The 27,213-nt window shown below is 42.5% G+C and overlaps 1 protein-coding gene and 1 long non-coding RNA gene across 11 annotated transcripts in view; one reads left to right on the top strand and one right to left on the bottom strand.

The window, feature by feature from the left end:
• LOC108927827 (nuclear factor 1 B-type-like) overlaps positions 1-22,706 on the bottom strand; it is an 89,923-nt gene extending 67,217 nt beyond the window's left edge. For 2 of the 9 annotated variants that reach the window (XM_018741389.2, XM_029258869.1), the window contains exons 1-2: positions 21,062-22,706; positions 15,296-15,827 (exon numbers count right to left, since the gene is read on the bottom strand). In XM_018741389.2, the coding sequence (XP_018596905.2) occupies positions 15,296-15,827; positions 21,062-21,079 (550 nt within the window). In that variant the 5' untranslated portion in view covers positions 21,080-22,706. Of the gene's footprint in view, positions 1-15,295; positions 15,828-17,825; positions 17,844-18,771; positions 19,813-21,061 lie in introns of those variants that run through there. The other 7 variants (XM_018741390.2, XM_018741388.2, XM_018741386.2 and 4 more) reach the window with 5 other exon arrangements.
• On the top strand, positions 21,302-26,914 carry LOC108927828 (uncharacterized). 2 transcript variants are annotated; one of them, XR_001965626.1, is made up of 3 exons: positions 21,302-21,370; positions 24,646-24,690; positions 25,386-26,914. It is a non-coding gene; the product is annotated as an uncharacterized LOC108927828 (long non-coding RNA). The 2 variants fall into 2 exon arrangements; XR_003798231.1 differs by lacking the exon at positions 21,302-21,370 and adding an exon at positions 22,872-23,571.
• The last annotated feature ends 299 nt before the right edge of the window (positions 26,915-27,213 follow it).

The following is a 27,213-nucleotide window of genomic DNA, read 5'->3' as shown; positions in this document are numbered from 1 at the left end:
CCATTTTTCCAAATCCTTGAGTGTACATATGGACAATCTTCTTCAATTCAGATCACAGGCTTTCTATGTGGTTTGCGAAATGAAAATTTTGTTTTCTGCCAGCAATTTATTTGTTTGTTTCCAGATGTGTTTGGGGTCAACGCCATGCTGGAAAGTCCACCTGCGCAAAGTTGTAGTTTCCTGATGCTGTCAACCAGGTTTTAAGCTAGTATATCCTGATACTTTGTGGCGTTCACTATGTCATGGATCTTATCGGGCCCTCTGGCTGACTTGGTGACCTCAAGATGACACATGGCACTGCACTTATACAACTGTAATACTGCAACCATTTTCCAAAAACTGCATGTGGACAAGATACAATTACTTTTGACGACATGTACTTCTTGACTATTGCCCTAACTGTGTTAAGCGGTATGTCTAATTTTATGTCATGTCTTGTTCTTTTCATAATCATGAACTGATTTGTTGAGATAAACCGTGAATTATCTATTCAGAAAGTTCAGTTCTTTACCTTTCTCCAAGGTGATAGCTGAAAAAACATGTTATTCTATCACCCCTTTCACATGCCGTAGTAAAACGCAAAGTACAAAAAGGTCTCGTAGGAATTAGCTGTTCAATCTAAATTCCATTGCATATTTAATTTTGTTTAGTTTTCTGACATGACACATAACACACAGGATCCAATAATTTTGAAATCTGTATTTACTGAACGAGTATTTGTTTTGAAAGAAGTGCATCTGAATAAAATCCTGCGGTTTCATGATTTTTTGGTGATGACACACAGCTGTTTATATGCAGTGTTTATACTGTTTTTTGTTCATGTAAAGACTGCCAATAATTCTGGAGGTCACTGTACAAACAGAGATTTCATATTATATGGGCTATGTCATGCCTTCTTAATGTAGTATATTTACTCTGTTACACACTGGGCTTTCTCCAGATCTGGCAAAATGCTTTAGGGAGTAATGTGAGGCTGACTCACGCATGTTCAGCAAGACACACAGATATATGCAAAAACACACGTGTCTTGCCAAGCAGCAGAAGCACAGCTGTGGCAAGGACCAAACGGAGGAAACACGGATATAGAGAAACACAACTGCTCCATCCCCATAGACCCAGACAAACATCTGCTACACAGAAGGTCACTTTGTGAATCATGCAAGTTGCAGTCTGAGAAAAAAGAGCAAGTGAATTCCAATTGATTTCAATAAAAGAAATGCTGACCTTTTCTCCAGCTGCTTTTCACCATACTCTAAATCCCCTATATTTCTGCTGAAGCAGAAGAAATAACGGAATTAAGGGAATGTATCATTCTAACTTGCTTAAGAGCCGTCTAATGAACACTATTTCTACAGATGTATTTGTAAAATAATTTCATTAAGAGACTAACCGAACATAGTGATCTGTACAGCTTATACAGCTTATTGGTTCAGATCTGGCAGGACTGGAATTTTTTGCTGAACGCACAGCCACACAGATTCATAGTGCCTGGGCCCAGGCCAGACCATCCCAGGGTTTCCATTTTCCAGCCCAGCAATCCCAGAGAGAAACCCCCTTGCATCCCCTGTGCCACTTTTCCATTCATCTTTCTTGTGCTTTCCTACCTGACATTGAACACCACTTTCTGTTTAAGTGGCACTGGAAAGAAAGATCCTTTGTTTTTATCACCAGTCTGTCTGTCTCTACAGCAATGCGCAGGCACAGTTCATGGGCAGCTGTCAAAATGGTCAAATATCAGGTCTCCTGGTCAGTAATGAACATTCAGGCAATTGCGGGCTGTTGCATTCAGTGACAAGCACTCACGGTCGAACACGTACAGTCATGTTCAGCAACAGATATTCACAGGCAGGGCTGGTACATTACAGTTAAGCATGGGCACCTCTATCGGTGATGCGTACAGTGGGTACCACCGCACCGCTTTGAGATCAAAGGACCAGGTCTGGATCCCTTTGTCCCTTCGCCTGCTATAGTCCCACTGAGCAAAGTACTTGGCCCAAATTGCTTCAGTAAGAACTCCCCTGCTATATACATGGGAAAGTAATTGTAAGCAACTTCATATACAAACCTAACATTGTAAAATGTTTTGGAGAAAGGCGACTGCAAAATAATGGCTAATAACGGTTATAATTGTCAAAGTCGGAAAATAGTAAGTGAACGAACAGCACTCAGTAAGACGTGTAATCAGTGATAGGCATTAAGAGTAAGATATGAACAATGCCGCTGAGTGACAAGCTCTCACAGTCAGGCACATGTGTACCTGCTAGTACAAGGGAGCAATTACAAAGGCTGTAAAACCTCCTCCCACAGAAAGAGCCTCCAAGAAGGCCCCTTAAAGGCAGTGTGTTAAATACTGTTACAGTCTCATTAAAGAGCATAACCTACACAGACAGAGATGGTGCCAGATTCAAACCCACAATCCTGGCACCAAAATGCTGCTTTTCTATGGGGAAACAACAATGGAACAGGCAAACGCTGCTTACCATCTCATATTTCCACTCAATACTTTGACACCTCTGATTCGACAGCAATTTAAAGATTAACTTTTAATTTATGTTAACTGTCTGACAGCAGCTTGGCCTTGGCATGCCGGCTCACAGAAACGGTGGTGTTGTACGGTCGGATTATTGGTGATGTAATGAAAGTGCTGTCAGCAATGGCAGACTCGCATCCTATGATTGTGGTGTTAAGCTAATTGAAGCTTTAAAGCGGAAAATCACGAAGGAGGTTTAAGCCATCCTCATTCGATGCAGGCCAGCCTTGTGACAGTAACAACCTCTGCATGGTTCTGGAGACTACGTGCTTCATTTTATTTAAAGGTCTTGAACCGTGTCCAACCATACGGGAACCACAGGTTATGAAGCACTTTAGCAAATGTATTATTTTATTGCTTAGCTAAAGCTTTTATCTACAGCAGCTAACAATGTCACCCACTCAAACAGCTGGATATTTTATAACCACACTAAATACTTTGATCAAAGGCATTATAGCAGGATACTTCCCAAGACATGAAGAGGCCACCTACAGGTTTTAAAGTCATAACCTTAACCCCTGTGCAACACGCTGCAGGACAACGTGGCTAGAATAAATTTATTCACACGCCCCCAGTCAAAGGCGACAGGTACGAATAATCAACACTTTGTATAATGAGCCTTTTTACAGAGAGCAGACATTAAGCCGCCTTGTCTCGGTTCCAACTTTGCAGCTTTTTCCAACCAACAGGAAGTATTTCACGGTTCAGCTGAATAACTCGCCGCGCTACAAGTGTTCCCCATTTGCAGCAGCTGTGAAACAAAGTTCACCGCTAAACTCGCAAGACCTTGAGTCCGACAAAAGGCGGTATAAATCGATAACCTTTTGAGACAAAGAGCACAGTGGAGAGACTGCTTCTTTGGTGTGTTGAGCAGTACTCAAGAGCAGCAAAAAGAAACTCTCAGGTGGGTTGTGCGATGGCCTCCCAGTTAAGGCTGCAAGCCCGGCTTAATGGCGAGCCTTGAGCGACACGAGCAACCTTTCTTCTCTTTCTGACGCAGTGATGTGATGTTGGGTAGGAGCCTGCAGACAAGGGGGCCTTTCTTACCGGTAGCCACCTGCACCAACAGATTTCCTTTCATCAGCACTGAAGGTCGCCACTCCTCCCCACCCCCCTGCTCTACACAGTCACCCTACTTCACCGTGCCCATTTCATTCCTGCTTAATTTCTCCACGGACTGTAACCACCATCACACAATGTGGTTTCTGCTTTCTCTTTTTCCTTTTTTCCTCTCCAAACATGTGTTTTTACATAATGAAACAGCGTGAAAACAGGACACGATTAACACAGGGGAAGGTAAATGGCCAGAAGTGTTTTGACATCTGTCTTTTTGGTGATCGTCAAACCTTGGTGTGTAGCTATTTCTGTCACAGGGACCATTGCGAAACATCAAACGTGCACAAAGTAAAAGAGTTTAGGAGAGAATTAGGAGCGTTCACGCCTACTTAGCAACGTAATCAGTTTAACAGGAGCCTGTTCAGCATTAGATGTTTCACTGGGCACTCTAAAATTCGCAAGAGGACTTTGTGGCAGGCCGGACCTGGGCACGCCCACTCCACACCCGAACCGACAGCCATGCCTGGAAACGTGGTCCATTGGACAAAAACTGGGAGAGAGACTCCAAAGAGTTTATGGAATTGTTGCTAGTGCATTTGTGTTTTGTAGATAGTAAATTTGTAATTTGACCTCTGAAAATTGCAGTTACTTGGGCTTAACAAAACACAGATTGTTGTGCGATAAACTTCATTTCCATTCCTGTTACTGATTTAAAGTTTTCTCATTTCAATATTTGGATTGGTGTTTTGTCTCATTAGTTGTTCTGCTAATCTTTTGTGGTTCACATAATTGCCTTGCACTGTTGCTCCTAACCTGGTCACTCTCCACATCCGGCATACCGCAGTGACGAAACTGTGGTGTTCACCAGGCTGAATTAAAAACATAGCAAAATAGCTTTACCTCACTCTTACTTTTGCCAAATAATGCAGAACAGGACTTTCCATTGACCCATCAACTACCTCACACTTGACTATGCCACCCGGAGTGCCGCACAAAATTGTCCACTTTAGGAGGAGGGAATGTTTCAACGTGCCCACAACACCCCAATACACCAAAAACAAAAACATGAAATCTAACCCATTGAAAAACCCTGTGCAGTACAAGCAATGTACTGCCCAGTGAAAAAAGAGTGTTTCTCCAGCATTCATCAAAGAGGGTGTGTGCACACAGCAGACAGTGACGCACATGATCACTCAATCGCTCTCTTCGTCTCTCATACCAAATCTTGTGGTAGACAGTCGACAATTTGTAGCATCTCTTTTAAGCGGTGTGCATGCTTTCATACCCTGCCAGGTACAAATTACAGGACACCAAACATGAGCAAAGGTCAACTTCCACAGCCAGGAGTCATCAACCACAACACACCAAAAGGGGAGGAAGTTTGCATAAAGTCTTTTTGCCCCAGTCTGTGGAAAAGACACATGGCCTGCCATGAAAAGTGCTATGGGTGGCCAGCTGAGGCAGTGCAGTGGGTAATAGTGATGGACAAAGGGACAAAGAGGTACTATACATAAAATAAAGGGGTACACAGTCAGCAGAAGTGCAGCTACAACTTGAGTGAAGAACATATGGCAGATCTGATGGACAGAACAGAAATCAGGGCAGAGGGGGATACAGTGTTCTACTCAGTCAAGCAGTGCATCATACCTTGCAGTTTTATTCCTCTGAGGACCTATGTGCCCAATGGGCATACATGCTTGGTAAAATTATAATTACCCTGATTTACTTACTGTATTAACTTGGCAAATATTTTTCCCCAAAGTGACACAACTCAGGAGAGACAAAAGAATATTCAAAAAGAGACACGGAGCTTTAGACACATGATTATCAAAATGCAGCTTGTTCATTGCCATACTGCTTATGCAATACTTAAGGAGCAGCCTATAGAAATCAGAATAAAATATCATCAAATTTAATGGTGAAATAAATTAAAATAAAATGGTGTCTGCTTATTTACTAAGTGTCTTTACCCAAAGTGATTTTCAGGTCTAAGGGCTTACAAATATACTCATGCAGACAGTCAGAGGGAGGTGCCTCTTGGTTTGGTCCTGAGTCTAGAGCAGGAATGTCACCAGCTGCCTGGAGAATAAGTGATCTGTGCTGGAAATACTCTACAGCGATTGGCCGGCAGATACAGGAGAGGACGGGGCCACTGAGAAAGGGAATGTCAGAAGGTTGCTTGAAATGCTCATTTGTCTTCATTTGTGAGGGTTGCCAAGCATGGCAGGCCTGTGGACCCCCTGCTAAGTTGTAACCTGGGCTATGAATACTCTCATAACATTAAAAAAAAGAAAAAAACTTCAAAACCCCTGTTAGTCCTCACTGCTACTATTTCCACCAAGGTATACTTCAAGCAATGTGATATTTAGAACAGCAAATCGAAGAAACCTCCGTGAATGATCACACACTGTGGATTAATGGTATCTACAGCTAAAAGACCTATGAGCTCTACTGTACCGTTTCTTTTACGCTTCCAAGCTCCACTCTGCCCTCCGATTTGGTCTCCATGGTGCTGGATCAAACCGCATGGCAGGTTTACTAGACCAAGGAAGTAAATGAAAATTTCCCTTGGTGATGACATGTGGGGTGATCTCTGTTGTGAAACTGTTATCCATATCACCAGATAAAGAAGGCTGCCTCGCTGCAGTGAGTGGAGTAACATGATACTGGGGAATGTGAAGTACACCAAGGAATATATCAGGGAAGGGGGAGGACTGTGGTAGAGATAAACAAAATAGAAAAGAATGAATGGGTGTCATTCTTGCAGTTGGAGATGGAGTAAACCATCTAAACCACAACAGTCATGGGTGTTAAGCAGCATGCTGCACAGACCACACCATGATCTCAAAACCATACTCACATTTATTCATTTAGCAGACGCTTTTCTCAAAAGTAACTTTCAACAAACACTATGTAGGAGTATCGAACCACGCCTTAGTCACCCAAGATGACTTACAATGCTAGATACACTACTTACAATGAGTCACTCATCCATGTACTTAAGACTACAATGACTCCCTTAACGATTCTGTAAACAAGTGAGCACAACATGTTCTGTTGTAAGTATAAGTAGATGTAAGTTAAACATAACCATGAAGCAGATTTGGACATAGTTTTCAAAAATAATACTACAGTATGGCTTTTTTTGCAGTGCCCTAACCAGCTTTATGATTTATTACACCTGAAAGAAAAGAATCTATCTAACACAGACATAACTATGTAACATATGGCAACATTATATTTTTCTTTCTTCGGGGTGACAATTATCTCAAATGACACGTGTCCTCAATGTGACTGAATGTATATCACACAGCTAAAAAAAAACCCTACAAAAGCCAACACACCCCAGAAATGGGTGACTTCATAAGTGGACCTCAATGTCACACTCGGCAATGGGAAATATCCTGCCTCCCAGATATACCAGTAGTGTGCAAGAAAAAGCAATATGACTCCTGTCCTTCATCTGTCTCTGTATTCTACCACACACACACACACACCTTCTGAACCGCTTGTCCCATACGGGGTCGCGGGGAACCGGAGCCAATCCGGCAACACAGGGGGTAAGGCTGGAGGGGGAAGGGACACACCCAGGACAGGATGCCAGTCTGTCGCAAGGCACCCCAAGCAGGACTTGAACCCCAGACCCACCGGAGAGCAGGACCTGGTCCAACCCACTGTGCCACCACACCCCTTGTATCCTACCATTTAGCTCTTACGGAGTAACATACACTGACATTTATTTATTTAGCAGACACTTTTCTCCAAAGCAACTTCCAATGAACTCTATCAGCTTTATTCACCTTATTCACCACAGTGACTTACACTGCTAGATACACTACTTACACTGGGTCACTCATCCATACATCAGTGCGACACACTCTCTCTGTCACTGACACACTATGGGCGAACCTGAACAGCATGTCTTTGGAGTGTGGGAGGAAACCAGAGCACTCGCACAAAACCCACGCAGACACAGGGAGAACATGCAAACTCCACACAGACTGAGTGGGGATCCAACCTACGTCCTCTCACATCACCCAGGCATTGCGAGATAACAGCGCTACTCACTGTGCCACCATGCTATCCGACATAATATGCAACTATGGATGGTTTTTACTGTGATAGTACAAAGCCATCATGTTCATTCACAAAAAAAGCACATTTATCACCACTTCCAACAGATGATGCCCTTTAGTCATTGATACAATCATCATGCGCTTATCAATGGAGCCGAGATCTGCGGTATTACTTAAGCAAGTCAGCATAAATATTTGTTTTTTTCCCATGTAAATACAGATGGTGTTCTGATTTCTGACTGATGTATCTGGCACTGGAGAGCAGTGAGATGTATAACTATCAAAATATTTGTCAAAAGAAAATGGAATTTCAAATGCATTATGGGCCCTCAAAAATGATCTGCAGTTGTGAAATTTTGGTACCAAGGCTACTTGAAATGAGCAGCACACATACTGAATGTCTGTAAAAACATCTGATAATGAATCGAAGTTTTACGGCAGTATGGGGAACTTCCGAGACAGCTGAAACCTCGAGGAAACTCAATCCACATCACGGGCTCATGGAGATCATAATTACAGCAGCAGACGGTGGCATTCTTCATTTGTGGACTGCGACTGTGCCAAATGGGTCCCAGCACCAGAACTTTGGACTACGGGCTTAGTCTGATTACACAAAACATTTCTGCGAGGTAACAGGAACCCTCGCAGGCTATTGTGTTACACTTTTTACAGTCCAGTGAAAGGCTTTCAAAAGCTTACAAATCTTGTGTTGTCTGTGGTCTGGCATTAAACACAATAAGGCCCTTTATCAGGAGAGGGACCGCAGCAGAGCAACCGGTGACATTCCACACAGTCATTTGGTGGAGTGGAGAAGAAAAACATTTTGACTGCAATTCGCCTGTCAATCACAAAGTAAAATAGTTGCACTTATTTCCCCCCTCCTCATATAATGTGTCGTGCATTAATGTTTAAAAAAAATCCAGTGCTGAATTTCTGAGAAAATTCAAAAAAACACTGTCTTCCAAAAAAAAAAAAAAAAAATGCCGCTGTTGCATCACAAATACGAGGACTGCAAATGCTGGATTTGCCAAGTTTTGCTTCCAACTGAAAGTGGTATTTATTAAATCAATGCTGTAAAAACAGAAACAAACAAACAAAACCAACCTTTACCAAATGCTGCCACAATGTGCACGGCTACTCGGTTATTCCTCTCGTTCTCTGGCTGAAGGTTGGAAAGCAGCTGTGAGGGTTTCACTGTCCTGCAGCCTCACGTTAGTCTTGGGACCGTGGAGTTTACCCAACACAGTGCCCCACGGGCAGTCGGCTGGAAAACGAGAGCCAAAAGCTGCCCCCGCCCCCCTTTAAAGCACTCACGCACACGGGTGTACACGCAGACACTCACATGCTCTCAGAGCCCACGCTCAGCGGGCTGCAAGTATGACTATGCAAGAACAGGCAAGTGACGAACAACTAGTCATTACAGAATTCCAAGCCGAATAAATCCTTCAAACACATTTTGTAAGAAAATTAAAGACCTCCTTGCATTTTGAACGTGATTTAAATAACTCCCAAAAAACTAGGCTCACCTAGCACATTCAGAAAAAAAGCATAAAACAAACAACACTGACAAATTAAGCACCACTATGTGCTTAAACAAGCCACACGCTTGACACGGTCACAGTTAATCTTCATCCAAATGTAGGAATTTTCAACAGAGGTGATTTTTTTTTTTTTTTGGAAAAAGCCATGCTTGATGTTTGAAGCAGCATAGTTAAGTACCAACACCAGTTTACACCTCTTGAGCCTGGTAAAGAATGGTGCACTGAGGGAGTTCCTAGAAATGTTTTATCATCTTTTAGGGGCCAAAAGTGAAAACAGCCACTGAAATGAGCAAATCATTCACAGTCAAACCTTCAAGGTGCACTGAATGAGAAGTCAAGGCAATGACCCTCTCCTCCCTCCCACTCCACCTCATCCCCCTCCCAAGACATGACACTGGCCATCATCACAGAAAAGCAGAAATTAGGGACAACAGCAAACAATGCAAAGGTCTAATTGCAGGCAGTACAAGGGTTGACCCCAGGGTGTGAGGGTCATGGGCTCAAAGGTGATCCAACAAGGCAAACACCCCCTGGTTTCCAGGACTACTGCCACTGATTTGTTTTCACAGATCTGTTTTGGTCCATTAAACCTCACACAACATTCACCCGCATCACATTGCCGGGGTCTTGACCCCAAGGCCACAGGCTAAAGCTGGTCTCATAAAACAAGTGTTTTAACATGGCAGAACAAATTAGCGGCAATCCGTCAGTGGGTACGACATGCCACCACCACAGACTCCTCATGGCCTCAGACTCCCACATAATGGAAGGAAAGGTGGAAAACAGCACATCACTCATATCAGCTAAACTGCACATTTGTACTTTGGGTTACAATAGGAACCTGCTTTTAATCCACCAGACCTTGTTCCGCTTGGGCTTATCAGCAAAGTCCATGCACAAAGTAAGGTTCAACAAACAAACAAACAATGGCACTGCAGTGGAGGAAGAGCTGGAAGGCAAGAGAGGTAAACATGCCATGTTCGATTTCTCTGTATTTCCTTGCAGAAATTCTTTCGTTCCGATACATTTATGTGATGCTTTTCTCCAAAGCAGCTTACAATGATTTACCCATTTACATACCAGCGCAATTTCGCTGGAGCGATTTGGGACAAGTACTGCAAGAGGTGGAACTCAAACCCACAACCTTCACATCCAAACCACTATGCTACCTGCTGCTGTGGAGAGAGTTGTTCAGGGCAAAACTTTTTTAATACATAGAAATAAATTAAAGTTATACAAATGTTTAGTCACTATGTTAATTTGTTCTTGATCTATTCATAAGGGATCCTTCCCTTGCAGCCCATTAAGTGGTATATCCCTTTTGGTTTTTAAGTACTTTTAGTACTATTAAGTACTAAAATGCCCCCTGTTGCAAAGGGTATCATTATGCATCTACATAAACCCCTAATTCTTAAACACTTGGTCAGATAACTAGTCTCTGTCTCAATTTTAGAGCATTTCTTTTGAAAAGGATTTTTTAAAAATGGTCAATTCCATTTTCAAACATACGTGATCCACCATGGAACAGCAGATCCTTTGGGCAACGTAGACGTTGCTGTGTTTGCTAGTTATGAAATGAAATCAAGGAATGGAGACGATGTTCAGCAAGTCCTAACTTGACTCCCATGCATGAGATGGTCTGTTTGGGTTTTTTTTCCCTTTTCCAGCAGTGTTGATGTTAGTAGTGTATTAGCTGCAGTGTTGTCCCCCCAACAGTTGCTTCTGCAGTGCTTGGGAAAATGTGGAGAATAACTTATGTTTCCAATTACTGCCAAGAGAAGCCCAGTGGTAACAGAGCCCAGTCGCGGGACCAGCATTGAGTCAGCTTGTCTGTGTAAAACAAACCAAAGCCAAGTCAGACCTAGGAAAGGACACACAGAGACTGAGTTTTTGCCCACAACTGTGTTTCATCAATTCCACAATGTGGAAATCTGTTGTGGGCCAGAGACAGACGCAAATGGAAGTTATTTGATTGTTGTTTTAGAGAAGAAGTCAAGGAATATAAATATATGAAAGAACATAGTGTGGGTGGAGCAGGGTCGGCCCTGCCGTTCTCACTGATGGGAATCAGCCTCATCCAGCTGACTGCTCTGCTCCCGCAGGAAAGCAAGTTCTTAACTTGAATGGAGAGGAACACAACATGTTTCACACTTTTTGTTCTCACAGAGAGATGCCACTTTCAGTAATCCCCTTCTTCAAACCTCTGATGGCTACCTCTCACCTTCCCCCAATTCCCCTTTTGCCTACCCATGCTCAACATCACCTCATCTCCTTGTTGTCTGTGCCCCCCAAGAAAGCCCCACTCATGCCCCCAGATCTGTCCTTCTGCTAAGACCACATTACAGCCCACCACCCCCTCAAGGTCTTCACTCCATGCTGAAATCTGGACCACTCTGAGCAGACAGGCACCATCTCGCATCCAAAACCATTAAGAACATCCTGACCATGTCCTTGTCCACAAACCACAATCCTTGACCTGTCACGGAGCTCAGCTTCTGCCCACACCCAACGTTTCCCACAGAAGCAGTTTAAAGTGTAACATCTTCAGTAAACGAGAGGCAATGTTGAAATTCATGGTCCAACAGATCTTAATAGCAGAGATTAGTGCCATTTTATGGTTCAACAGCAGTGTAATAGAAAAGCAGTGGGGCTACAATCGGCTGTGTATTCAAGCCAAAAGCAGGACATCAAACAGAGCAAGCCTGGGAGATACAGCCATTGTACCCACCTACCTGCTTATTGAATCAAGTATAAGCTGTATAGTCAACTTTACAGCCAAATATGCACATGGTGTAGCCTTTTTGTACACATTTTCGTGTGGCTACAGAAGAACAAAGCGCATAGGCTCTGATGCTACAACTGTCAGAAAACTTTCTAGAGCGCCCACCGCATTGCGGATGCCAACCGACGAATCAAAGTGAGGCTGCATGCAGACAAAGAGGGTCCGGTGCCAACCTCCGTACCACTGACAACCATCGCTCGCACTGAGCCATTTCCCTCCCTCTCTCCTGGCACCGCACGAAACGAAATGGCACCATTCCATCGTGTCCCAAAACGTAGACTACACTGGTCCCACAGCAGGCTGCAGCAGCTGAATGCAAAATGCCGTTTTCTTCCCCATCCCCCATTTGGTTGTTGACTTCCTAGTTTTGGCCCTGCAGTTCAACGCTATGATCCCTCTTTACCGCAACATGGAAGTTTAACATTCAGTGTTTCACAAAAATAATTACCAAATCGGCAGAGAAAATTTCATTGCAATCCAAAGCGTTCTGATGAACAACCCAAGGGTACCCATCTGTACCAGAAAAAGACAAACACTGACGTTAAAAGCAGCTCGGCTACAGCAGTCAAAAGGGATGCGTATGATTTTTCTACACCCCTACTTTGACTGTTCTTTGTAGTAAACAAAATTTAAAGCAACAACTCGCTTTCCAAATTAATCTGTTGAGAAGACAAAATTAGGAATTGCAAGAGGACCTATGGATAGAGTACCTGCATCTTAGATCTAAATTGGACAAAAGTTTCACAAGATGTTCCTCCATGTCTCACAGGAGAGGGGAAAACAAAAAAAAAAAAAACAAAATTTCATTTAAGGAAGTTTATACAGTTTTAAACGCAACCGAGCTGTGACTGCAATGCGGATGCCAACCAGCGAATCAGCAGCAGCCTACAGCGAAGAGCCGGGTCCGATGCCAACCGTGGCGCCAGTGGCAACCATTATTGTCACTTTGTAATGCCTTCCACTGCCGCTGGCATCGAGAGACACAAAATGGAGGAGCACGAGCTAACGGCCGTAAGCTTCATTTAGCGTCTTGGTTCATTTCTTTGTCGCTCATCGATATTTTCAGCCGTCTTTAAAAAAAATAAATCCATATATTGTTCAATAATGAGCAACAGTAAAGGGAGACTTCAAATACACCCATTGAAAGCTATATTTGAGGTTATTTTCAAAAACAAATTTTAAATATATTAAGAGTCTATAAATACAAATGCTGTTTTTCTTTTCAAAAGATATTTTTTTATTTATCTTCATCTCACCTGCTTATTTTGCAAAAAAAGACTTCCAGTTACCATCAAGACTCTTTTTACCACTTTATCTTGGGATTTGTCTCAACCGGCATAAACTTAACCAGATAAAAACCAAAAAAGAAACAAAACCTAGAAGAAACTCGATCACCTACATGTCAATTGATTATTTTAACTTTCTGAAAATAGTCACATCAGCTGCTGTTTTCAGAGTAGCGCACAAATATTTAGCAGCGATGCCTCCTCTAATATAACCTCTCCAAACAAAAGCTCCTGTAATAAAGCCTCATTTTACCACGTCCCACAACACAAGTCTCTCTAGCAAACCAACGTACGGGGGTCTGCTAGCACCAGGCTCCCTGGTTACAGCACCCTGTAAACAAACATGACATTAACAATCCCAGCTTCTGTTTTATTGTGACCAATAGATAATTCTATGCACCACAAATTAATTCAAAACAGAACTAAATCTGTATTCACCTCTGCCAGTTTCAAATAATAAAATAAATTACTTGCACATGATTTAAACATAAAGATGGTTCAAAACAAATGCCAAATGAAGCAGGTTTTTTTTTCTTACATGCTCCTTTTGCCCTCATTATATACCATGCTGGACAAGATGCATTTCCAAGCAGACTTTTGGGCCAAAAATAAGAAGCTTCCTCAAAGACCAAAATCCAAAAAGCTGTATAAAAAAAATATAAATTATTATTAAATACACCCACCTTACATTACAGGGTCGATTTGTTTCATGTTTGGCCAATTTCCATAGTGAGGGTTCTAATAACCATTATTTGTGGAAAACAAAAATATTACCTTAAATCAATTAAAATTCCAAAAAAAAAAGGTATTTTAATCCACACAGCAACACCAAATGAATGTATATTTATAACAGCAATTATTATTTCTAGCTTGTCTTGCAATGTTATATTTCATTCATTTACTCACTCATTCATTCTTTATCAATAAATGCTTGTCCAGTGCAGGGTCACGGAGGTCTGGAATGCACCCATGAAGCAGTTTGTAGGACAAGACGAACCCTGGACTGAGACATTTCGATCATTTGACTCATGGACATTTATGATATAAAGAAACAAAGATCACAAGATCACTGCTATGTCTCATTCTGCAAAGCAAGCAAATGCTATGAAGTTAAAGGTAGGATGTAACATTAACAACAAATGTTTGGACATTGGATGGTCTTCATTTCATCACGAAATCAAGGCTTTAATTACTCAAAGCTCAAACCCTACTCATTCTTTAGGACCCTGAATTGCTCTAGTAAAAATTACCCTGCTATTCAAATGGGCAAGTAATTTTAAGTTGCTTAACACTGTAAATCAGGTCGGAGAAAAGTGTCCACTAAATGACTTATATTTACCCTAATTGTTAAGATTGTCAGTGTGATGGACAGGAAGCAGGTAGTCCACAGTCTCCAACCAGTGTCTATTTAAATAGAGAGTCCAACCAGCACAACTGAAACCTTACTTGTACACCAGCTCTCAGTTTCCAGGGTAATGTAGAGATGTAAATGTAAAAGAAGTAGATTTGGCCAAGAAGCAACCACACTAACACCACTGAGGAGCAAAAACCTTTCGGGTTTGAAGCACAAAATGTGTATCACAACTGCAAACTGTTTGATACAAGTCATTGCACAGAATAAAATACCTGTTGTGGAAGTAAAATGACTGCATAGTGCCACTATAGTGAATAAAAAGCCAAAAAAAGCATATGTATATTTACAAGCCATTGTAACAGGTTCTCGATGTACAGGACTGATTTACATGAGGGCAGAGTGTACTGTAAAAAGTACTGTATGTTTTGAGTAATCCATGAAATACAAAGTGGAAAACAGAAATTTATCAACTGGAGACAAAACCAAATTTAAATGAAATTTTCTTTTCTACTGATTGTCAGTTACTGAAATGTACTAGTGGTCTCTCGGATTTGATTCTTTAGACATAGTGATTTAGAACACTAAACACCATGGCCAATATGTGCTTCCAATGACAGAATTAACATTGGCTGGACCACCACAGACACAGAGACCGCCCCGATGCACCTACCAGGGTCCTGGACATAGTATGCGAGAAAAAGGTCCAGCTCCTTGACTGACACTGTTATGTGATGAGGCTGAACACAAAGTGCCGGGTTCGAGCAGTGGGGGGACTTGACCAGGCGCTCGCCATCCGTGCTCTCGAGCGGGATGCCTTTAAACAGAATGACCATGACCAGGTCCAGGCGCCACACCTTGTCGGCCTGCCGCAGGCAGTCAATGCGCCGGATCTTGCCCTTCTGATCCGGGTTTGAGAGCACGCAGCACGGGTGCTTCTTCCCCGTCACACTGAGAACAAAGTCCTCCCGATACTCCTGGCGGATGTCCTTGCGCAGCTTGGCCAGCAGCCGCGACGCCCACTTCTGCCTGACCTCAGGCTTCTCACCCAGGAGCTCGTCCTTGACCGCTCGTTCCTCATCCTTGGACATCCGCTTCTCGTGCTTCTTGAAGTACTTGCGTTTCCGGGCCTGCAGGTTGAACCAGGTGTAGGCGATGGCACGCACATGCGGCAAGAGTGCTTCGATAAACGGGTGGAACTCATCCTGCCATTGGAAAGAAAGGTAAAGGGAGGGTTCAAAAATGAAATGTGGTCAAAGTGACCAAAAGGGAAACAGTGGCCATTCAAAAAAAACAAGAAAAAAAAGCCCTGACATATTTTAGTCAAAAAGAAACAGATAACTATATATCATGTAAAACAACTGTAAAGTAAGCCACAAGTTAAAATGGACAGCTCACAGTTGTTGTGGTAAATATTGCTCCACAACTGTACTAGATTCAAAACCACAACATTATGAAATCACCAGCAAAGTTCAAAAACATAAGTAACAAATCTTTAAAAGAAAATAAAAATAAGCAAGCAGCTGTAAAAAATGTGAAAAGGTTTCAACAACCCCTCCGTGCAACGCGTGCACTCTATATTTCTGTATTAATAAATTGGTTTCGGTTCTGTCTCTGAAGAAGGGTACGGTTGACACTACTGACAGCTGCTGGAGACAAAGAAATCAAATGTTACACTCAATTTCATACATATCCTGTATATATGAAGCATATTTTACAGTCATGATGAGCTGTTCCTAATGTATTAACATATTTACAGCAGAGTATATGGCTACTACCTAGAACATGAACCTCTACAGTACATCCACACTGCATACCAAACACACTCATCAATGGGACCTTTCTCTTCAAAAGAGCTGCATCTGGCAATGCAGCATGGTCATACAGCTCACCTTCTCATGGCGATGGCTACCTAGTCTACCTAGCCTGAGAGGTGAGGCACTTAGGGTTCTGCAAGGGCAACACCATTCTCCTGCTTTTACAGTGGAACTCAAGATCCTATATCAAGAAGCCACAAGGCAATTATTCTAACCTAAAAAATTAATGCAAGATGGACAATAGGAATGGCAGCTTGGCACATGCAGTACATTCCTGTTGCCCATGCATGCTGGGGCACGGGTGGCAATGAGGGTACACCGCCAAACAAGCACACTAACTTCAAATTAAAGGTGGTTTATTCTTAGAAGCAGGCAGAAAAGGACTTAATATAGCAGCTATTTCCAAATGATCTCCTATTACAACCTGCAATCTTTCCGTACTCGTTCAGCGAGCAAAAACATACAATATGTGCACTTAAGGCACCTAATCCTCGATAATGCTGAAATAACACAACCAAATTAGTCCTCTTTTAAATACCTTGCAAATTGAAGTACCAGATTTGTTCTAGTATTTTCGATGCAGTGGAAAAAAAAACGGTTTCACTGAAATATTAATCTATATTTGAAACTTTTTGAAACTTAATAGACCTACTCAATGAAATAATTTCAGCAAGAGCGCATCTTCTTCTGCAAATTACACACAGCAACAGCACATAGAGAGCCGTTGCTGGAAAATCAAATTCCACATAAAAAACAGAGTGATACATTGCATATGCACAAAAACATTTCCTCTAATAACTGGTCAGTTCCAGAGCACAGACAAAAAGTGACCAAATGCAGCGGCATAAAAAAATGAGACCATATATTTCTTCACTTGCCTGCTTATTAAACAGACCATGGTTGTTGTTAAGGGTTGAAACACACAAACACACACACAGAGTTTCCCGCCTTTTAGGGAAACTAGAGATCTCCCCTCTGTCCTGTGAGCCGAGCACTGAGGGGACGCAGTGTTGGATGTAAGGTAAAAATCCACGCGTTGTTGCGGCTACTTTCTCTATCCCACTTCAAAATATTAATTCCTCATTATAAATTCTCCCAGCTGTATGAAAAAAGACAGGAAATGCGTCCAAACCGCGTATAAATTGTGCATAGCAGAACATTTTTGAAAGAAGTCAGTTCAGCGCTGAGCGCGTGCAGGTGACACCTCACTACGTGGTACATCGTTTTATTAAATACGTACCGCATTCCTCTCAGTTAAACTCTGTCCCGTGTTGTCTAATAATAGGCAATTTACACGGAATCCTGTACATGATTACATAAACTCCCTCACACGCGCCCGCGCCCGATTTAAACGAGCTTGACTGCTGCTCAACCTGAAATGTGTACCTTTCAGGACCTGCCAAAGCTCCGCGGCGCCTTCCCTTGGTACAAAACGAACCGTATCTCAGTCAATCACTTTGCGAAGCCAAACAAAATATAAACAGAGAAAGTGTGTCAGCCAAGAAGAAGGCGAGGAGGAGTGTGTGTCCAACCGCACTGTCGCTTATCGTCCTCTTCATCTCGGAGCGCCTTTCCGCGGGCGAGAGCGCGCGCTCCGGTTCCCGCTCAGCCAGTTCCGAGCCCCTAGCCTTTCACCACAACTTACACCACACACATGATGTACCCTCATAGACACGGCTCCGCTAATACACTTTGGCGGGGCTGTGCGTTCTTCAGCGCCCGCGTCGCTCGGCCCGTTCACGGCGCATTTCTATCCTGTTTCGCACCATCACTAACGCGGAATTGGGCGACTTGTTTAGTTTTCGCGCGCTTTTAAAGTCATAATTCTGCGGGGATCGCGCACATCTATACGTAAAAATAGTTTCGGACGACACACTCCAACCGAGGACTATTGGCACTGGTATTGTTTCCTTCACACCCACAAATGGAGGAAGCGGTGATCTATGCGTTTCAAAAAACGATGCAACGCGTTAAACTTTACACGCCGGAAACATGTGTAGATCATCAAAAATATAATAATAAGCAGTGCATTTCTTCGGTGAATACAGTACTTCAGAACTTCTGAATGGTATAAAAGCGGTTTATGCATTTATGCTCGCCACATGCCCTTCGGTCTCCGCGAGGATTACACGGACAAGATGATTACAGATAATTGCGCGTGGTGTTCATCATACTGAATGAAAAATAACCACCGTCACAAAATGAGCAACTCCATCAGCTCAACTTAAAACAATGAATTAGACGCTGAGCTCTCGCGAACGAGACCAGAACGCAAGGAATCCAACACTTGTTAAGTAATAAACAGATCTGTGAAAAGGCAGCGCGAACATACCTGCGTTAGACAAATTGGAGAATACATCATGGCCTTGGCTGAAGAAAAAGCTTCGCGGAATTAACGAAGTGTTTCAATAAGGGCTTAAAACGCGTGTCGATGCATGGTCGCCTGTCCTGCGCACCTCGGCGCGCGAGTCTCCTTGGGGACAACGGGGTAAAACGTCCGATTAAGATGCTACCCCGGCCGGCGGCCGCAGTCTCACTCTCACGCTTTCCCCGCAAGCCGCTTCAACTAGTGAGAACCAGATCCACGTTCCGTTTTATTTTTCCTCGGACAGCTGGCCGCATCCTACACGAGACACAAACCGCGAAGCGATGTACTGTGGGCAAGTCCAAGGACGCAGGGAGACGTCCCGTGTCCTCGCTCCTTCGGGAACACACTCCACCTTAGAGCAGCGCAATGCCGGTCGAGCCAAACTGAAATTCCTGCTACCGAGTTTACTTTTTCAACTCGATATGATACAGTATCGAGCGCCGACACCTCCGATCTTTTTGATCCTAGCAAATCGCTCCAAGGGCTTTTTTTCCACGGAACTGGAGACACACTCCTCCTCTCCCAGCAGCGCATTCCATCTGCGCCAACCCACTTCGCAGTGTTCAGCTACCAGGGCGCTTCCAAAACATGACTCTACTTTTCGTTCTCCTTCTTCGGCTACGGCACTACGAGGGAAAGACATTGCAAGACGGTCGCATCCGGAGGGAAGGGACAAAAAAAAAAAAACCTCTCATTCTTGAGCATTTACTAGTATGAACTTCCATTCGCAGTGGAACTTACTGTACACTGCCGCGCGCCGGAATGTGATACAATGAATGTACCGCGCTAAAGATTTTGCAACTTTGTTTCCAAAAAGCGTCCCGTTCTTGACCCTTTACTTCGACATCTTTTTAAAAACCTGCAACTTTTTAACTCTGGCTGGTCTCATCCGTACTGAAATATTTTAACAGCCTACCAGAGGACAAATGAAAGCGCAAAGCATAACTGAAATAAAAAGTGCTTTTTGCACAGCACTACACGTTATAGGCCTACTTCACAACATAACGAGCGTTCACAGCAACATCTATTCTGTACTCATCGCCATTGCTTTGCCATAAGTAAACCCTTCTGGAAAACTGTGTAGAGCTCGTTATAGCTAATAAAAAATATCCGAAGCTCAGTAGAGTAATACGTACAAAATACGGTCACACTAACGCCAGGACGACTGACAAAATTTAGACTCGCAAGCAAGCACTGATCTTATATTGAGACATGATTTTAAAAATGACACGACACACCGTAGCTCACCACACATCATGCCAATATCCTCCCGTTTCGTGCGCTGCACATGACAAAGAAGCACATTGGCATAAATGCGTTTTTTTTTGTTTCTGCCTCTGTGGCTGCTTGACTTGTTACAATGTGGAAATGTGCGATGGAAAAGGAGAGCGAAAATGGGATTTCCATCAGTGCACACCGTGTCAGTGTCCAGTGTGACTGCCCACCGCACGGGGCTTCTTCCCACAGCCGCTCCGACTCCGAGCGCTCGACGCAACTTCTCGTGACGAAGGAGACTCGGCCGCGCTGTGGGAGAATAATGGTGCAGGGAGCGCCACGCAGGACGGGATAAGTGGACACCGAGCTCTAGGCAGCACTGGCTTAGCAGAGGCACAAATGCTGCATTTGAGTCCATTATAGAGATGAGATGCTGTGCTTGAAAGCAGTGTCAGAATGAATGTCCGAAGCATAAGAACCAGTAGCACTGCAAACCGGTGAGCACGAGCTGATTTCAACAGTTCTAGTACACAATCGACGCGTGTGACTACATACAGTTGCCTGTATGTATGTCTGTGTGAGTGTGTAACCTACATGTGTACACACACACACACACACACACACACACAAGGTAGGGAGCGTGTGCAGCAGAAAGCGCAGCGCGATTCGACCTGCCAGCGGAGCTATGCAGCGCCGGCTCGGAATCCAAGTGAAGTTCACTGCCAGGAAAGAAAAAAAATGTTAATGCAGGAAATGTGCCAAGTTCAGCACTTTCCGGACTCCGGCTCCACCAAGGACTCGCCGCGTATTGCTGAGAGCAGAGCAGGGAAGCTGCCAATACAACACACAAACAATCAGAGCTTACTGCGGTATTTGGTCAGGCTGTACGGCGGGCGACACGCAGTTCAGCGCGCTTTCCTCCGTACACTCCAGCCGGGATCTATTTCAGTGGCCGAAGAAGAACTGGAAACAGCAGTACTTTGCTCATTAGTTCAACGCATTAACTGATCTAATACAAGAAATGACCGTGTTCACATACCATTGCACTGTATTGCATGAATTAAAACTGGGATCCGGGAATCTGGGAGAAACAGGATTCGGTGCCTTCACATTTCTGAAGTTCAAATTTGTGCTTTCCCTTTTTTGCTTTAGAAGTATTTTTTTTTTTCCGACAGCACCGGAAGATAAATCTTGCTAGAAGGCGGTAAAGTCAAAGCAACGAACACTTCGTTTTTTTTTTTTTTTTTTTTTTTTTTTAAATCTTCCTTCCTCTTTCGTTCGGGATTTTGGAGAGTATTCTAGAGGTTGACTTGAACTCGATCCAGAAGAGGCAGAGTTTTGGCTCCGGGTAGGTCTGCGCCTTTCTTTCTCTGTCTGGCTGTCGTCGCTGCGGCTCGCGGGAGGCACGGGGAGCAACGCACTTGGACTCGATTCCTCGCTTCCCATTGGTCGGAAATGCTTCTGCCCTCAGCACTCCATGCCTTCATCCCTTCACTTCCGCTCGGCGGGCGCAGCGTCCCTATTTGCATATCTAAAGATCATTTAGCCTATCATGATCAAGACTAACTGAAGTTGAAACATGCAGCGCCAGACAGGTCAAGACCTGAAAGTAATTCTTCACCCAGAAAATCTGAGTTACAGTTTGTGCTATAATAGCAAAAAGGAGAAAGGGTGCAAAAACGTGCAAACAATGTAATGAATCCATTATCCTAAGCAGACGGTATCGTAATAATTAAGGAAATTAAATTTGGAATAACGAGCTACAGCACAAAAAAAAAAGCTTCAGCAGAAAAATATAGGACTATGCTGTATTGCAGTCATGATTCTGTAATCATCACCTCATATTTTCTCTGTTTGCACAGTAAATATTTTCCATCAGATTTTTTGCAAGTTTTTTTTTGTCATTTAATTTTACGTGTATTTAATCAACAATGAGACAGACAATTCTTTGTTGTTCTTTGTTATCATTGGACAATAGATCTAGTATAGCTCTAGACTAGAGCGTGTACTGTTGCGGGTGGGTGGACATCCACAGGAATAACACAGTGGCCTCCAGTCGATCCTCGGCCGCAGAGCTCACGCGGTCTTCATAGGACAGGGCGGGTAGCGCACGTGACGTCCAGCCGAGTCCCAGCACTCTGATGGTCATCGGCCACTTCCATTACAAATATTACTGCAGTTATTTACACACCGCTCTCTCAGCACCGAATCATAAATGAGTGCTTAAATTCTAACGTTAACGATGTAGATGTGCTACATGCCGAAGAGCTGAATATATCTGCAAAACACTATAATACTGAGTATTATTTTTAACATCGTGGTGCATTTAATGATTTCATTATATGAAATACCATATTACGTTCTTGTTTTGACAAGATTCGTTGTGATTCATAGGAAGAAAAGCTAGAGATCACATGAAACCGCTGGACAAAGTAATGTGTTGAAAAGAGGCGAAAGAAAGCCTGTTTGCACCTTTATTGGGAAATAAAGCCCGTTTATACCTTTATTGGAACGTTTTTTTAAGGATAGGAAACTATGAAACAGTATTACTATTGTATCCTGTCTGTCTATATGTGCAACGTGAACTGAAAATCATCTCTACAAAATATGAGCCCCTTGGTAGGCTGTTAAAAGAAGAAAATAAGACTGTTTCATTCCTACTATCTTTTCAGTAATTTCTCTTAAGAAGACAGTATTCTTTACAAAGGTTGTAACTTGCGATATTAAAATTAATGTTTTGATAGCACATGTTAAAGGATTTTTTTGGCCAGGTAATTATATTTCAAACAGGTAATTAATTTTTCCTGAATAACTACTCCAGTTTAATAATGTTGGTAAATCACTGTTGATACATTATTACTTAGTACTATTTTTTGATGATGATATGTTTTGTATTTTTTGCCACAGCTTGATGACCCTTGATCCTCGAACAAACGTTATAAAGACATTAATAAGAACATTAATTTCTGTGCTAGTGATAACTTTTTAAATCAAATACTAGCGCAAGAAGTCTTAAGACTTTTACACTGTAGCATAATAGGAGTGACATTTAGTGCTAAAAATAATATATCGCAGCCTTGCCTTGCAGTGCTTGTTGTTTTGCAGTTGGATTTGCCATTTTTACAGCTAAACAGGTGATAAGATTTGACCTTATTTTAATATGCCTCATTCCGCCTTGTACTTTGAGGGACTGGATACCCTGAGACGCTTGTTTAGCAGCTCCTGTTGTATTTAAAACAATGAATGACACGCATTAATTTTGGACCCAACTCAGCCGCGAGCGCGTGACCGTGACCGCACGCGTCCCGTCAAAATGTGCGCGAAAAACTTTTTATTTTTTTCCTTTCCACAGACTGAGGCGAACACACGGCATTTCTCATCGCTTCCCCTCCGTGCGATGCGGCGGACGGGTGAAACTAAGCCTTAGGGGTGTAGCGGGCGTGTGTCGGGGGGCTCGAGCGCTGCAGGAGCCCCGCGGCGCGCGGACGCGGTCACACGGAGACGAGAGCGGCTCCGAGCACGAGCTCCTCTCGCTGCGCGCGACGGGCGGTAGGCGCGTCCACGGCACGGCCGCTCTCTTTCGCGCTGTGTCTTTTCTCGCTGTATAATTGCGTCTTTCGGTGTGTGAAATCGCTGTTTAAAGCGGGCGACTGTAGCGCTCGGCGGCGGCGCGGTGTGGCGTGGTGGCTGTGCGCGCGCGCGCGCGCGCTGCACGTCCGCCTTCCAGTCACTTCAGCCGCTTAAATTCTCCTCTCGTAATTTTCGCAGAGGCAGATTTAAGTCTGACGTTCCTTGGATTTGCGGCGACACTCCGACGAGTTACGAGAGAGTCGTTAAACCTTCATGTAAAAAATGTGTATGTTGGAATTTACTTTCACACGACGAGCGCTGTGTTCCGGCGCAAGTGGGAAAAAGGTGTTATATTCTTATGAAGAAAAAATTATACCGTGTGTGTGCAGCCCGACACGTATCTAATAACTTGCGCCAACTGCTTTTTGTAGCTTTCTAAATACGTTTTCGTTACATTCGCATTTTCACCCATGCAGATTATGAACAAAAAACCACGCAAACTCATGCCAGTATGAAAAAAGCAACGCTGTGTGTCTGTGTCGTCGAACTATATTTCCATAACTGCACTACAACCATTATTTTATTTTACTTTATTTTATTTTGTTTTGAAGTCTGAAGTATCGCATCGATCTCAAAATGAGAAATGTGACTCTAAACACGTGCTACTATTATGTGATGTGAAAGACAGGATGATGTGCTGGAAATAACGTGTCGAGTGAACTGCTACATCATCATGTACTAGTGAGCGTTGTAGGATCAAATGGCATCGTTAGCAACCGGTTAAAACTGAAAATTTCCAATGTGAAACGTGTCATTAGAATTAGTGTACAACGTGAAAACTCTCTCTTCATTTGTACCTTTCTTAGGCACAACGTTTTTCTCACAAAATATCTCTTTGTAATAGATGTCAATGTTAATCATCAAATCACCAGAAATATGTAAGAAGTTATGAAAATTGAAATGTTAAAATTGTAATTAAAATTTAATATATTATGCTATATTTGCACTCTGAATATATTTTATTTCAGGCAAAAATAATGTCCTCATTTTCAGCTGCAGTTTTCACTCATCATACAAAACCAGGGATATCAGAAACAGGTAAGTAGGGAATATTCAGACAACAGTCTTTTGTAATAACTAAATATAGAATAAATGCTAATTATACTAAATGCAACCATAAAACGACTAAAAATATTTTTTAAAATATGCATGATTTCTAGATTTTGTGGTTACCTTTATGTTGCTGGAAATGCAGAAATGTCTTGTAAGTGCATGTATGTTCTTGTTTTAAAGTGAAATTGTCCTTTTTTCTTATCTATGTCTGCTATAAAATAGTTTCATTAAAGCAAATACAGCTTAAAATGAAATAGGATATTTAAATGTGTGGTTTTTGAGAAGTACTCCAATGATTTGTCTTCATAGTTTCACAAAAAAAGAATCATTGCTGATTTTCTTATGGATAGAAAGTAGTAGGTTAAACAGAAACCTTTCTGAAAAATATTTTGTAATTCTAGTTTAGAAACTAATTTTCAATTTTTATTTTTCAAAATTCAAATTTTAAAGATGAAATTATACGTTTCTTTATTATTTTAACGTGGGTAGACAGCATAACAGGTAGTGCTGGTGCCTCACAGATCATGATCATATCTTCCCATATTTCAAAGATTTGTTTTGTGGATGTATTAGTGACTCCTAAATTGCCTTTAGTGTGTGTGTGTGTGTGTGTGTGTGTGTGTGTGTGTGTGTGTGTGTCTAAGTGATGACCCTGCAATGGATTGGCATATAATCCACAGTGTACTCTGCTTCACCCCCTACACTTCTGAGAAAGTCTGGACCATCACTGTCCTGCGCTGGATAAGTATTTTTTTTTTTTGCAATAGCTGGATAATTTGTTTTTAATAAATTAAGCATTTGTTATTAAAATGTACGTGCACAGAATTCATTTAGTAAAAAATAACATTCTTCGAAGTGATGAATGGCTGGATTGCTAAAAAAAAAGTTTTCGTTTTTTTCCCCTAGCTGCCATATACTGCGGAATTCATCTTAAAGTCACAATAAAAATGTCACAGAGTTAGTCCAGGAAAAGTGAAAACAGAATGTGATTCTTGCGCCTGTGGCTTTTCTGCATTTGAATGAAAGTTCTCTCCATCTAGGCATAAATCAGAAACAGTTTGCCTTTATTTTGCTGCAAACAGGTGCGGTGCACATGGCCTTCAGACCACAGTGAAACCCAAAGCAGGCTTCCCACACTGCACTAAGGCTCTGGGCTCCTGTGAATCTCTCTGTATCCGAGTGCATTGGCTACAGCTGATAGTGGCCCAGTTTGCATTGTTGGAGAGTCCCAGAACTTCCTGCAGCTCACAGTGCCCCAAGTCAGGCCGGAACCCTGCTCCTCTCCTGTGATGTTCGGGGCGTGGGGCGGAGCAGGGAGGTCCTCTGTGGCACTTCTTCCTTTGCCATATGTGACTTCACGCCAGTGCCAGGACTGAGACCGGAGCAAGAGCTCAAACCCCCCGGGCTGCTCATCTCCGCTCCTCGACAGGCCAGAGCTTGAGCAGGCATGGATTTCAGCACTGTGCCGTTGTGGCCTCGCCGTTTCCCTGGCGTCACATATACATGCCAGCCTTTCTCAGGCTCCTCAGGCCACCAGGAGTACATAGGCAGCTATCAAATAGCCATTTTGTCATCTCGTTCAGTCACGTTGGAGAACAATGTGACACAGGGCCGCATTTATCCAGCATTTACCCCATCTCTGTGCCATCCTCAAGAGCAGAATCTGTGCATTAATGCTTTATGCTTGGAAAATAGAACTCTTCTTCTATATCGACAGGGAAAGGACACACACACACACACACACACACACATTCTTCAAGACAATACTCTTTGTAACAAAGAAAATCTACACTGACAACGTGCATTTCATTTAGCCTGGAAAAACAATTAGTGTCAAATTGCACTATTTAACACTTAACACATTTAAGTCTAATGCCACAGTTTTGTAAGAAATTTGTGTGAAACCAGTATGAATAATTAAGTCTTTTAATATGTGAGCTCAGTATTCATTCACTTAATGACAATTATTAAACTACGAATTCAGCTTCTTACCGCACAATTCAAACAAGCAAATTTATGATCAAGACTGAATGTTTATGACTGCATCATTAAATTCTAGCTTTCTGACAACTGTTGTTTGATTTATGCTAATATTTTCATGTGACTTGGCATTTACTGTAATTGAAAACATTCTGGTGAACTTGAAAAGGGGTCACATTCCTGAAGATATAAAGACATTTTCATGAAATTATTTTGCCCTGGAAAACTGTAGACCAACAGCAGGTCTAGATTACGACAGTTTTTGGACCTTCTTGCTCTTATGTTAATGTAAGGTAACAATTGAACAATTTATTAATAACCTTACTTTTTAAAATAGGATTTTAATTCAGTATCCATGAAGTATCCAAATTTTATGTTTTACTCCTAGAGATGTTAGATTTTTATGCTAAATCTATACAAGTTGACATGTTTTCAAAATACAACTCTGACTTAACTAAAATATTAAAAATTGGAACTGAAAAATGTCTTCACTGTAGAAAGACTGAATAACATGCCAAAAAAATACAA

Source organism: Scleropages formosus, chromosome 16 (assembly GCF_900964775.1).
Source record: "Scleropages formosus chromosome 16, fSclFor1.1, whole genome shotgun sequence".
In the NCBI taxonomy this organism is placed as follows: domain Eukaryota; kingdom Metazoa; phylum Chordata; class Actinopteri; order Osteoglossiformes; family Osteoglossidae; genus Scleropages; species Scleropages formosus.
Note: the sequence above shows the minus strand (reverse complement) of the source record. Positions and strands in the feature narration are given on the sequence as shown.